At 45.6% G+C, this 15,000-nt stretch overlaps 1 protein-coding gene across 3 annotated transcripts in view; it reads right to left on the bottom strand.

Annotated features, from left to right (window-relative positions):
- The window catches only part of nlgn4xa (neuroligin 4 X-linked a), a gene marked incomplete at both ends in the record, with an annotated part of 49,827 nt that overhangs the window by 25,461 nt on the left and 9,366 nt on the right, over positions 1–15,000 (bottom strand). For all 3 annotated transcript variants that reach the window (XM_079737433.1, XM_079737434.1, XM_079737435.1), the window contains one exon: positions 12,931–13,083. In XM_079737433.1, the coding sequence (XP_079593559.1) occupies positions 12,931–13,083 (153 nt within the window). The remainder of the gene's footprint in view (positions 1–12,930; positions 13,084–15,000) is intronic.

Raw genomic sequence — 15,000 nt, 5'->3', positions numbered from 1 at the left:
CAAGTCACCAAAACTAAATATCTCTCACTCTTTTTTTTTTTTTCCCGCATCGTAATGTCGGAGCTAAATTATTTTCCTTAATCGTACGTTTAATGAAGACATTGAATGGCAGCGGAATAAATAACAACGTCAAAAACTTCAGAGTTTAACTTTGAACCCCCCCTCCCTCACTCACTTCCCCTCCTCACACCTAAACTTGACTAACTTTTCCACCGCAGCCATCACTGTCTGCTAAAAATCTAAAATCTCTCTCTCTCTGGCTCACTCTCTAACTCTCTGTCCCTCCCTCCTTTCAGATTAGACTCTCTCTCTCTCTATCTGTTTCAAAAATGATACACCCACAGCTGAAATGAGCTGAGTCTGCATTCTCTCCGGGAGTCGAGAACTTTCCAGATGCTTCGTGGAGCTCTGTCTCAAGCCGGCTACGTCAGCTCTGGAGAGGAGAAGCTAGGAGGTATGAGGTGTCTTCACCTAAACAAAATGGAAGCAGTCAGCTCTGAGCTACAAGAAGTCCATTCTAAGCAGTACGAGTCAGCTCTGAACAGATAAGTCAGTTGTAAACTCCACCCAGTCAATTCTAAGCAGTATTAATCACTTCTTAACAGAATAAAGTCAGTTCTGAACAGGATAAGTCAGTTCAGAACAGAATAAAGTCAGTTCTGAGCAGCACAGAGTCCATTCTGAACAACATTAAGTAACACAGTTTGATGACACAGTTAAATAAAAGCGTGGGCTATAAAAAACGAAATCAATTGTTGAAGGCTGTGTGACCACGCCAAAGTCAACAGATTAGTGGCGAAATGTCCAGAACATCACACTTGGAAATCAATGCCTGGGATAAACATCGCTACAGCTGCTAGCTAGGGCTAAAATCTACGGCTAACAGCTGTAATCCTCTGGGCTCGTCGAGTTCATCCGAACTGATCTCTTTTGTATACAGAATGATAGAGCTATTATGTCCACACCCCGACCAAGCACAGCGGGAATCGATCCGATAAATCAACAGATGTCGACACTTCGTAGAACTGTAGCATACAATTCTTACTGCAGAAAAATCCAGACTTGCTACTTATCCCCCCCCAACATATATTTCTTTCTCCTTAATGTGTTCCATGACTGAAGATGTACGATTCAACCTTTTCATTATTTACAGATCTTTCCAGAAGTACTCACTCTAGAATTTTTCATTAGAAGAGAGAGGGGGAGACAAAAAGCGAGAGAGAGAGAGAGAGAGCGAGAGAGAGAGAGGGAGAGAAGGCGAGGGACTCTGTGGGGGGCCGTGAGCAGGTGCACATGAATTACAATTCAGCGCGGTTAACAAGACAACAAACACCTGACGTCCCGACATCAAAGACTTGTCGCATAGTTTGGGTGATCGCCATCTCCCACCCTCCCCCTCTCTCCCTCTTTCTCCCTCTCTGCCCCTCCCTCCCTCTCCCTCTCTCTACCTCCCTCTCTCCTGCTCTCTCTCTCTCTCTCCCTCCTCTCTACCTCTCCCCCTCTCTCTACCTCTCCCTCGCCCCCTCTCTCCCTACCTCCCTCTCTCCCTCTCTCTATCTCCCTACAAATACAAGAGATACAAATAGAAGAAGAGATACAAGAGGAGAGATAAGGCGGAGATACAAGAAACAAGAGGGGATGCAAGAGGAGATACGAGCTAGAGTGTGCGGTCAGCCCGCTGCTCTCGTGGCGATGGATCTGCTGAATCACCTACTAAGCGCGCTAATGTCTAGCGACCAGGACGTTCCTCCACTGGTCCAGAAGAGATACGGTTGGACCACTAAGTAAGAGCATCCATCACAAACTAGCCGCTAGCGCTGGTCTCTCTGCCTCATCACTATCTTCTAGGGCTGGTCTCTCTGCCTCATCACTATCTCCTAGCGCTGGTCTCTCTGCCTCATCGATAGCTCCTAGGGCTGGTCTCTCTGCCTCATCACTATCTCCTAGGGCTGGTCCCTCTGTCTCATCACTAGCTCCTAGCGCTGGTCTCTCCCGACGTCGCTTTATGGCAGGATCGTTTCTTTAAGAGCCAAACGGTTTGAATGGCCCCCCCAAACACCAAATTGTTCTCCTTCACTCCCCCCAGACCCTGATGTACGCACTGCATACATTCATCAGTCTCACTGGCGTCACCAAACACACACACAAACACACACACACACACACACACACACACACACACACACACACACACACACACACACACACACACACACAAACACACACACAAACACACAGACACACAGACACACACAGAATCGTACAGTTATATAGCCGCACACCAAGTGGTTAATTTGAGCCGGATCCTGCCGGAACAAGATCCAGCACCTCTTAATTTTGGCCTCCCGCTGTTCTGGTACTTATTTGGGCAGATCCGGTAGCTCTCATAAAAAAATCAAAAATAAAAACGTGTTTAAAATAAAATAATAATATGCATGTATTAATTTACAGAACAAATCCCAAGAATTTCATGTTGTTTATTATGATTTAACGTCATTTGAAAGAGAAAGAGATCTGTTGACGCACTGAAAAGCTTAGCCAACAAACCACGCCTGACACTTTTGAAATTCGCCGCATCTGAGGAGCAAGCAGGGAGGAAAAAACGATTACCATGCATGACCACATGCGTGTGTGCCACACACAAGATAATAGAAATTATAAATATCACAGAGCAGGATTGTGACCGTTTACAATACTTCATGTCAATTTACAATAGGATATTGATCCTGTGCGCCTCCTCTCTGCAACAGAATTTGTTTAAGATATAAAACCATCAAATTGAACATTAAAACAGATATTTTCGTTTTTAAATAAATAATTGGAAACGAAAATTCATGTTTCCCACAGTGTGCCTCTCTGGAATTGAGCGGGTCTGTAGGATCGCACTCTGCACAACCCAGTCGGTAAAAAAGTCACTGTCACGCACGACTCCGTAATCAACGCTTTCCAAGCATCGGTGGTGATGGCAACTTTCTCCGCTAAGGACAGGATCTCACAGAGGGAGGCTGCTGCTTCGCTGTAAATTTTCTCCAGCCGCACAGTCCTGGTTTGGCGACATGGCACTGTATAATGGCTTGAGAAATGCGTTCAGATCATGAAGACTAACACATCATGTCTCTGGCAAAGACTGCCGTGTTTAAAATAGCATGCATATGCATCATTTATATTCTCAATTTAATTTACAGAGCAATTCCTGCAAAGTATTTAGGTTAACTATATAAGAGACTAGGAATAGTGTGTGTCTGATGGGCTTTCCATCACGATGGTGGCCCTCCGTCGTGATGTCAGTCAGCCATCACGACGGATGATGACATCGTCTATCGGTACAACCCTAGTAGGCAGTGTCTTTTTGTTTTTGTTCCATTACCTCTAACCCTTGTACTAACACCCCTTGCCAACTGAATCCATCCGTTGACGGATCTCATAGACTTTGCATGGAGTGATCCCGAAATGCATTGTGGGTCCGTCCGTTCCGTTGGCTCCGTCTCTTGCGTTCAGAAGTTTAGAAAATTGTAACTTTTCAGACTGCAACGGATCCATCAGCCAATCAGATCGTGGCTCCGTCGGCAAATACCACTCCCCCATCCGTCAGACACGCCTTCTATCGTCCGTTGATGGACGGATGCAGTGGGCAAGCTGCGTAAGTCTCCGGGTCCCCCTCTGCGTTCCGGGACCTCCCACTGTACAAATGAAGCACTGTGCACACCTCTGCGTTGTTCCGCTGGTCGTTGAATATTCCGAAAGCGATCTGAGTCCGTAAAACCACCGGCGTGATGGGAGCAACGATAAGACTTTATTATTCCCTGGAGGGGATTCCGAAGCAGAGAGAGGTGACCGAGAATCAGTCGCACAACACAAGTAACTAAAGCACTAAAGTGAAGAGCAGGGATGGATATATATAGTATGTATTATATATTATGTATTATATATTATTTGTGTGTTTATGTGAAAAACAAATCTAATAGAATAAAGATATATGAGAAACAAAAGGGGTTACCAGAGGACATACAAGAGGAAATACAACACAATATACAAGAGGAGATACAAGAGATACAAGATGAAGACACAAGGAGATAGAAGAGGGAATACAAGAGGAGATACAAGAGGAGATACAAGAAGAAGACACAAGGAGATAGAAGAGGGGATACAAGAGGAGATACAAGGAGAGATACAAGAAGAAGACGCAAGGAGATACAAGAGGGGATACAAGAGGAGATACAAGAAGAAGATACAAGGAGATAGAAGAGGGGATACAAGAGTAGATACAATAAGAGATATCTTGATACAATGTGCACTAGAAAATAACAGCAATCGCATCTAAACATCTGAGCTATGTTCATCAGATTATTGGAAGTCTAAACATTACGTTTATGATGTTTGAGTGTGGTGAACTCACATGTAAAATGTTTGCCAGAAAGTGGAATTCCGTTTTAGCTTATTAAATATTTAAACACATTTCTTTGGGTTTAACAAGCACAATCACACTGGATTACCAGAAACAATGTTCTCTTGTATGACTACAACATACGATATAAATAAAAAAATAAATAAAATGAAACTTAACCTGAAAATGCACTTAATATTCACACCACAACCACTTAATTAACCGCAACAAATTGCTAAGGGGCGCAGTTGTGCTAAGCTGCCTTTAGCATCGGCGTCGCGTAGCTAAAGCGTGTGTTTTAAAAAAAAATAAAAACACCAGCCGTGCAAAGCGCCATTAAAGATAACACAACAACAACACAATAACAACACAATCGAGGTCAAGCCTAGCGAATGAATTACCCGCAGAACTTTCCTGCTAGCAGTGCACATTCACAGGACTGTAGAGTATAATCCATTAGCTTCAGAGTGACTCCACCTCACCAATACTAATGCCTCACTAGACCTAGCATGCTAGCAATGCTAATTAATGACAGAGCGTTTAAGAAGAGCTAATTAATTAGCGAGATATGTTACAAGAGGGGATAAAAGAGAAGATACAAGATGGAAACACAATTAGATATAAGAGGAGATAAAATAAGAGATACAATAGCGAATACAAAAAGAGATACAAGAGGAGATACAATAGGAGCTACAATAGGAGATACAAGAGGGGATACAAGAGAAGATACAAGAGGAGATAGAAGAAGAGATATAATAGATACAAGAGGAGATACTAGAGGAAACACAAGAGAAGACACAAGAGATTGTATCTCCAATACTAATTAATTACAGAAAGCGCGTTTAAGCAAGGCCAATTAATTAGCGGAGATGTCGGTAACGAGTCGGTGGTTTCTATCTTCAGGAAAGTGTTTTTGAAGTGGTAGAATATACAGTTGTGAGTGAATAATTATAATATTGAGGATCAATTTTCGAGTATGCTTAAAATAATGATGAAAACAAGGGGTGCAGCAGCTGGGTAATAAAATTAATCAAATCCCGAGTCATAATCACAAGTTAATTAACATTTATTTCATAACTTTAATGTTTCAGTTTTTCGCTGTTTAAACTCGTTATCTTCTCATTATGGAAAGCTTAGCACGGGCAGCTCAATAATCTTAGAAAATTAGAGAAAATCTCGTTAGTGAGGAAATATTTCGATTTGACTGTCACTCTAGAGAGTCAACAGTAAACCAAATATCAGCAACTTCCGCAAGAGGCTCATGCTCACGGTTTCAGAGTTACTATTATCTTTGTAAGTCCTGACACTTAATGTATGCACTTATTGTATGTTTGAACATCCTGACACTTAATGTACACACTTATTGTGTGTTTGTACGTCCTGGCACTTAATAACAGTACTTAGCATGGTGTAGTATCTTACCCTGGCTATCTTTGTTGTATACGGGGAATGGGTAAACCGAGTGATTGTTAGTGCTTGGCACTTGGTTCTATGAACATCCTTACTTTACCGACGATATAGCGATATATTGTTGTTTCTCTTTCTTCTGAAAAATGTACTTATTGTAAGACGCTTCGGATAAAACCGTCTGTCTGTCCACTCTGAATGTAAATGTAAAATATCCCAATCGCCATTCTTCCTCATCCTATCAACCTAAGTATGTCGTTAAACCCAAAGGTCAGCGTTCCCGTTGGCCACTGATGTAAAGATCATTTGTCGCGACAAACGATCAATCATTTCGCCGTTTTCCTTTCCGATCGATCACACCCGTCACCCGGCTGTATTTATTACGCTGAGATACAAGCAAAAGAAACAAGCAGGAGATACAAGCAGAGCTACAAGAGGCGATACTAGAGGAGATACATAAGGAGATAAAGGAAGATAGCCCATCTCTCTTTCTCTCTCTCTCTCTCTCTCTCTCTCTCTCTCTCCCGCTCCCTCTCTTTCTCTCCACAATGTTACTACTTCATTCAATTGAAATACAATACTAACAATATGGACATAATCTCATCTAATTTATCTCCCTCTCCCTCTCTCTCCCTCCCTCCCTCCCCCTTTCTCTCCCTTACCCTCTCCCTCTCTCCCTCCCTCCCCCTTTTCTCCCTCCCTCTCCCTCTCTCTCTCCCTCCCTCTCCCACTCTCCCTCCCTCTCCCTCTCTCCCTCCCTCTCCCTCTCCCTCTCACAACTATCATCTCATCTTATTGACAGCGGTTCCAATAACATAACATTTATTCCTTCATCAAGAGTCTCGACTCTTGATGAAGGAATAAAAAAAAATCCCAGCGATCGCTGAGCTGTCGATTTCCCTTCACGCTCCGACCGATCAGCAGGATTAACAAACGATCAGATTTACCGATCACCATGCGACAACTCCCTTCCGATATTGTGTTTAGCAATTTTTTGTTTAGCAATTCCCCAATTACGAATAACCCATTAGCACTTGCTAAAGGGCAATGTCTCTGTAAACAGACCAAAAAACGGAAATAAAAAATAACGTGCAAATATATACACAACACATGTATATATTTAACACATTTATTGGCGTATTGCCAACGAAGTTGTGAAAAACCTGCGCCATGTTAAGACCACCAGGGCTGACTTTACCCTTCGAAAGAGAGAGAGAGGATGAGGGGGAGAGAGCGAGAGAGAGAGAGAGAGAGAGAGAGAGGGGAGGGGAGAGAAAGAAAGCAAGAAAGAAGGAAAGAAAGAAAGAAAGAAAGAAAGAAAGAAAGAAAGAAAGAAAGAAAGAAAGAAAGAAAGAAAGAAAGAAAGAGAGAGAGAGAGCAAGAGAGCGAGAGAGAGAGACAGAGAGAGAGAGAAAGAAAGAGAACGAGTCCAGCTTACGATCGACATATAATGGGACGTATCGAGCAACTCTTACATTGGATTAGAGCCTCTATGCTCACAATGAACAGAGTAAAGCCCTTTTGTGATGGTGTGGCACAAGGCCGGTCTGCACGAGGAAGATAGACGCACACAACACACAACGCACAGCGCACAGCGCCTCAGCTCGCACAATGGCAGCAAAACCGCAGGTTCAACGCTCAAGGAGGGACACAGCATCCCTCTCTCTCTCTCTCTCTCTCTCTCTCTCTTTCTCGACGCTTATATTCAGAGCGACTTACAGCAATTCACACATATGTTCACACACCGATGGCGGAGTTCAACCACACAAGGCCTGACATTCACCCATTCATACACACATTCACCCATTCACAACAACTCGCTCTCTCTTTGTGTAACACTGACAACCGTCAAGGCCGTACACTGGAGGTAATTACCCAGAATGCACCTCTACTCACTGTGTGCACCCAGCGGCAGCTGTCAATCAATGAAGCCCTGCGTCTCTAATTCGCCGCGATTGAGGGTCAGTGTCATGTGACGCATCATGTGAACACCGCCGACCAGAGAGAGAGGGGAGGTGAGGGAAATCAGGTGAGGGAAATCAATTCGACTCGCAAGCCAGATTTCCGAGTCGAAAGGCAAAGATCTCCCAGCTTTCTTGTGGCATTTCTCAGAGGCACGCCCCCGTTTTGTCTTCATCTTTCGGAAATCTGAGAGTAGACCGAGAGCAGTGATAACGCTCTCAACAAAATGGCTGCGCCCGTGAAGAGATTTATTTTCTTTGTATTTCTACCACTTTGGTCATTTTAATGTTGATTATAAATGCTATTCATACTTGATTACATTGCTACTTTATTCCGGTCACCAATTTATACATTGCATGGTCTTGCTGTGCGTGCAATACAATGTAAAGTTGTGTTGTTTGTTTTCGGGCTGGTTTGCTAAAGAGGCTAATGTAGCTAACAATAAACAACAACTAGCCAATTTCATGACACAATCACAAAGAAGAAGAGGAACGCTATGAATGCTCTGAGACCGGAAATTACGTCAAAAGTGTAACTCGGAAGGCTGACGTCTAAGGATTCAGGAACACACCATAAGCACATGGAAGTACTGAACTCCTGTCAAATTTTGTAGTTTATGTATATTAGTGAGGTATATATATATTAGTGAAGTATATGTATATTAATGAAGTATATGTTTATTAGTACATTAAGTATTAAACTGCTGCATAACCTCCCTAAACTACAACGGCGACACACAAGATATGCACACGCTACACACTCGGTGACACACTCCAACACCACACTGACAGCAGGAGCAACATCTCACACACAACAGATTCATGCCGGGCGACAAATCACCTCCGACTCCGACACCGACCGAGAGGGACGCCATCACAGTATCCGAACGCGAGAGACCATCTGTTTGTCACCATCCCCCCCCCCCCCGGGGTTCCTGCGTCTTCAGGAGTCGTGGTGACGCAGAGAGTAGGCAGCTGCTGCTGCTGCTGTTAGACGCCGTGGGCGACTCAGACAAAAGGGGCTACCGCTAGTGTGTTGATCAAGAAATGGGTAAATGGGAGTATGAATGGGTGAACCTGTAAGTGTGTTGATTAGCCCTGTGGAGCATTAAGCGCAACAAGGGGGAAGTGAGAGGGTTCTAAAGACAGGACGATTCAAAATGGACGTCCTGTGGCTCTCATTAGGATCGCTTGGTGAGTTTGGGTTTGACAGAGAGGGGCCTGTGACCACTACAACGACGGTGGAGGTCGCTGGTTTGATTCCCGGCTCCTCCTAGCTGAGTGTGGAGGTGTTCCTGAGCAAGGCGCCTATCCCTGACTGCTCCTGACCAGCTGGCTGTCGCCTTGCGTGGTTGCCGCCGCCGTCGGTGTGTGAATGTGTGTATGAAGGTGTGAATGACGGGGTGAGTGTTTGAGTTGCAAAAACTTTGGTGTGGTTTCCATCGCACGCTTTAATAATTCACACCAAGGGAGGGGAGGGGGGTGGGAATACAAAGGCGATGGGTGTCTGTGTATCTGTTTGTGTGCGTGTGTGTGTGTGTGTGTGTGTGTGTGTGTGTGTGTGTGTGTGTGTGTGTGTGAGTGTGTTTGAGTGTGTTTGAGTGTGTTTGAGTGTGTCTGTGTCTGTGTGTGTGTGTGTGTGTGTGTGTGTGTGTGTGTGTGTGTGTGTGTGTGTGTGTGTGTGTGTGTGTGTGATTGTTTGTGTGAGTTTGTGTGTGTGTTTCTGGGCAGAGGTCAACAAGACGATGCTAAGATGTGTTTGGGAGGGGGAAGGGGGAGGGAGGGGGAGGGAGGGAAGGATGTGCCAAAAAAAAAAATCTGCTAAATCGGGAAGCTTCGAGTCGGTGAGAGAGAGAGAGACGGCAAGATGGGGAGAGAGAGAGAAAGAGAGAGAGAGAGCAAGAGAGAAAGTGGGAGCGAGAGAGAGAGCGAGAGTGAGAGAGAGAGAGAGACAGAGAGCGTGAGCGCGAGAGAGCTAGAGTGAGAGAGTGAGAGAGGGAGAGGGGCTTGAAGAGCGAATTAGTGCAAGAGGAACACTGTTGATGATACTCGCATTAAGACGTGCTCTCGGCGTCTTACACCGTCTCCCTGTCTCCCCCTCTCTTGTTCACAGCCTCGCACGCCCTCCCTCGCTCACTCTCCCCCTCTTCTCACCTCCTTATCTCGCCCCTGCACCCCTCGCACGCTTCTCTCACTCTCTCCCCTCTTTTGGGTTCTGCCTTATCGTCCCTTGGGAATTCTCTCTCTTGCTCCCTCTCGCTCGCTCTTGATCTCTCTCTCCTTCCCTTCGCATCTTCCTCCTCTCTCTCTCTCTTTCTCTCTCTCTCTCTCTCTCTTTGGTCTGTTCCGCAGTGCACACTTTTATCCCAGAACACCGCTACCCACACCCCCATCCCCTCGCCTGGGCTCCGACGCAGGTGACTAAATATAGTCAATACTGTGTATAATATACATATATATATATGTATTAGTGCTGTCAAGCGATTAAAATATTTAACCGCGATTAATCGCATTAATGTCATAGTTAACTCGCGATTAATCACACTTTTTTTTATATTCTAAATATCCCTTGATTTCGTGCTGCTAGCCCTTTAGTGAGATCAGAGAGTGTTGAGAAGGAAAGTAAGAAGACAGACCCGCAGTGAATTCAACCCGTCCGGCAGCCTGAGCTGTGCGCCCGCAACCTCTCACTCTCTCAACAGACGCAATACTCAAACTGTCAACATCCCAACCAAGTCGATTTTGTCTAGAGGGGAGAAACTGAGCGACCCCTCCCGAAGTGGTACAGCCCAGGTGGGCCTTGAACTGCGATTGGTCAGAAAGACGTAACAGCTAATGACAACATTGAACTCTCGTGCAGCAGGCTCGAACAGAGTGACACACAAACACACACACATAAGGAGTTTTTCACCCGCTCCGTATCCTTGCTTGCCCCAACAAGTTTGTGCGGCGTGCTTGTTGTTTTGTTTCCGGTGTAGATCCGGTATGGTGTTGTAGTTCTTCTAACATGACTAGTTGTTGCTAGACAGCAGGTGAAAAAACGACAACGTGGGGCAAAAGACGACAAAGAGCGTTAATCGCACAATAAAAAAATGAACGCCGTTAAAATTGGTTTGCGTTAACGCCGTTAATAACGCGTTAAACTGACAGCACTAATATTCATATAATATACACATATATATATATTATATTAATATAATATATATATGCGTCATTGAGTTGATGGAGATGGTGGAGGAGGGGATGATGGAGGTGGTGTTGGAGGAGGAGGTGGTTGTAGTGGAGAAGGTGCTGGAGCTGGTTGTGGATCCATGTTCCAAAAAGTCCCCCAAAAACATTTTAAGTTGAACAGCCTGTCAACCATCTCATGAGAGCCTCCCCCCTCCCTCTCTTCCTTACCCCCTCCCCCTCCCTCCCTCCCTCACCCCCTCCCTCCCTCACCCCTTCCTCTCCCTCCGTCCCTCCTGTAAACAACCAGTGTGGGATAACCACTGCATTGAGATCAATGCAGTCTCCACACACTCTTGAAGGGTCATTGAAGTAACAGAAAAATTACCCAGCTGCGTCTCAGTGGGAAGAGCCGAACGCAGACAAACAAAAAGCCTGTTTCCCCTCGAGCGAATAATGTGCAAATGTGCCGCTACGAATGGGCCCTGCGACACTAAAAACAAACCATTGGTTTCCACGACAGCAAACAATCACAGCTGATGTATGGAAGCCATTCTTTCAAAATGGAGTCCTAATTTATTAATCTCCCTCCCTTCATCCACAGCATGATGAAGAAACTAACACAAGAGCGGTGTTATATGTGTCCGAACAGCAACTACACTACTCTCCACATCGGGATCAACGCTATTTAAAAACGACGGTAGATGAGATAGAGATAGAGAGAGAGAGAGAGAGAGAGAGAGAGAGAGAGAGAGAGAGAGAGAGAGAGAGAGAGAGAGAGAGATAGACCGATAGAGAGGGAGAAAGGGAGGGTGAGAGAGATAGAGAGAGAGATGGATAGAGAGGGAGAAATGGAGGGTGAGAGAGAGAGAGAGAGAGAGGGAGGCGGGGAGGAAGGGATGGAGAGGGACAGCGAGAGAGGGAGGGAGGGCGGGAGGGTGAGAGAGAAAGATATATAGAGAGGGAAAGATTGAGAGAGAGAGACTCTCAAAGAACTCTCTGCATCGTGATCGTCGCTATTAAAAACACGACGTCAGGAATTGTCACCCTTTCGGCAGTTGTACGTCTTGGCTGTGACTCTTTCGTATGTTGTTGACTTTAAATACATCCTTTCCCCGAAGCGTGGAAACATAAATAACCTTCAGAAAATGAAGCAAGACTACGCAGAAAGGCAAGCGAACACACCAAACACACACCAAGATATTTGCGGTTTAACACCACAAATAACTCATTACATTTATATTCAGGGCGTTAATCAGACACTTTTATTCAGAGCGACTTACAGTAAGTCCAATGTCAGAAGAAATAGAAACAACAATATATCGGTAAGGGTACAGTAAGGATATTTTCCCGAAACAAACGCACCAAAATGAATTCATCCTCGCAAACCAAAATCGCAACGAAACATCTCATCCTAGAAACAACGAATCAAACACACCAAAGAACATCTCATCCTGGCATACCAAAATATGCATCAAAACATCTCATCCTGGAATACACCCCACAAACATCCTCTCACACCCAAAAACAACTTGTCATCCTTGAAAAAAAAAATCAAACACACTAAAAACACACACCAAGATATCTCATCCTTGCAAACCAACAATGCACCAAAACATTTTATCCAGGAAAATATTTAACAAACGCACCAAAACATCTCATCCTCACAATCCAAAATCACATCAAAACATTTCATACGGGAATGCACGAAACAAACCCCCCAAAAAACATTTCATCTTTGCACACCAACAATTGACCAAATCATCTCCTCCAAGAAACAATGAATCAAACGCAGCAAAAACATTTCATCCTAGAAAATACGAAACAAATGCCCCCAAGAAGATCTCATCCTAGAAAAAACAAAACAAACGCCCCCAACATCTCATCCTCTTACACCAAAAAAACACACAAAAACATCTCATCCCCACAAAAACAAACACACCCACAGCCCACTCATCAAGGACCTCCAACGTTATGACCCCATCATTTATAGTCGTCGTGGCGACTCACCGAGCACCCCCAGGCGGTAGTTGATGGTGATGACGATGACGTTGCCGTAGCTTGCCAGGATGCTTCCGTCGATCATGTTGCCAGTGCCCTCCATGTAGGAGCCCCCGTGGATGTACACCATCACCGGCTTCAGCCCATTCTCGTCATGGATGTCTGCAGGGAGGAGGGTCGGGGGGGGAGACAGTTAGCAGTCAGTTGACCTTTACACCTCAAGGTCATATGGAACAGCAAATCCATCACATACACACAAACACACAGTAAGCCCTAATTCAAAAGGTGTCCGTCGATGCCAAAACAAAAACAGCAAACAAAAAATGTATACCAAAATAATACAAGCACAACTCCAACAACGTATTATCAACGTATATAACATAATTATGATTTTATTTTTCCAAAATGACTTTCAAAAACTCTGACATCCTCAAAAGCATTCAACAAGGCCAGCTTTGCGTGTGAAGTCATTACAATTTATTTGTGTAGCCCTTAAACAAAGGTACACCCTCAAAGAGCTCAACATGCCATATATTTATGGCACCTGGTCCACCTTCAAACCTCTGCAAAAAGCTCCCCCTCGTCCTCACGGTCTCGTTCCCCTCCTCCTCTCCCCCTTTATCATTTCATTGCCGTTTCCCGATGGCCGTTCGCTCTGTCACGGACTGCGGAACGCCAGCCACCTGGCACCTCCAACCTGAACCCCACCCGTCTGTCCACTCAGGACCTTTGAATCTGCTAGCCAGCGAACCAAAGTGTATAATATGACGAGAGAGGGAGAGAGAGGACAGACAGAGTGACAGAGACCCAGAGAGCCGGCGCCAGGCTGTGCTGTAACTGCACTCGCCCCGTCCTCTGCTGTCGTCTGTCGCCGTGGCGACACAGGGGCACAGAGGACACAGAAGTCCCCCCCCCCCCCCCACTTATTAATATTTGTTTTTCACGTTTTGTCTCCGCTATTGAATTATGACAAAACGATAAAACACAAATGCTGCCTGGCCCCTGGGCTCCCGCCTCCCTCAACCCTGCTCTCTGATTAGGTTAGATGTTCCCGACGTTCTCGAACCAGAGTCCTCACCTTGAGGACTTCGGCATTAATCACAAACATTTTCCAAAGAAAAGGACCTCCTTGCTCAACCTTGCCCTATGATTGGCTCCCGGAGATCCAGAGAAACGATTTGGGAGGGAGGGAGGGGGTGGAGGGAGGGAGGGAGGGAGGGAGGGGAGGGTGGGGAGGGAGAGAGGAATGGAGGGAGGGGATGGAAGGGAAGGGGTGGGAGGGAGGGAGGGAAGTGGGGAGGGAGGGAGGGAAGGAGAGAGGAAGGGAGGAAGGAGGGGGGGAAATACGAAAAGAGAGATCGATAGAGAGAGAGAGGCTAACTATTACTTTCTGTTAGAATGTCATTTGCGTCTCACAGGTGTGTGTTGGGGGGGGAGGGGGTCTGACAGGCTGAGAGCCCCCTCAGGGGACTTAGCATCTGTCGCGCTGTTTCCGCGGCGACGGCTAATTCCTCCCTCCATGTGTAATTGGTATTCAGGGGAGGCGTGCTCGCTACACAACGATTATTGGTTTCCCGTGCATCAGCCTTCGGCTTCAATGAGACGTGTGATGGAGGGCGGGTAAAAAAAAGAAAGTATATAATGAATAAATAAAAGAAAGAAAATTAAGAGAAAAATTTAAACTGGCTGGCTGCGACACACTCAAACTCACAAACACACAAACAGACACACACACACACACACACAGAAAGACACACTCACAGAAAAACACACAGAAGATTAACACACGCACACACACATGCAGACATCGACAAATACACACACACAGAAAGACACACACACACACACACAGAAAGACACACACACAAACACACACAAACACACACACACACACACTTTTCCCTCCATTTTCCTCAGTTGACTCGGCAGGGCCTAGCCAGACGTGTCCCTACCGCGGCGGCTGCACACCAAGCTAGCTCACGGCGCTGCGCAGCGCTAACAGGAGACGGAGGCAGCAGTGCCTGCCATGGGGAGTATATCATTCTCCACCTCCGCAGAGAGGGGGGAGGGGAGGGAGGG

Source organism: Pollachius pollachius (genome assembly GCF_949987615.1).
Source record: "Pollachius pollachius genome assembly, chromosome: 6".
Taxonomy (NCBI): domain Eukaryota; kingdom Metazoa; phylum Chordata; class Actinopteri; order Gadiformes; family Gadidae; genus Pollachius; species Pollachius pollachius.
The sequence above is the reverse complement of the archived record's forward strand: the minus strand, read 5'-3'. Positions and strand labels throughout refer to the sequence as shown.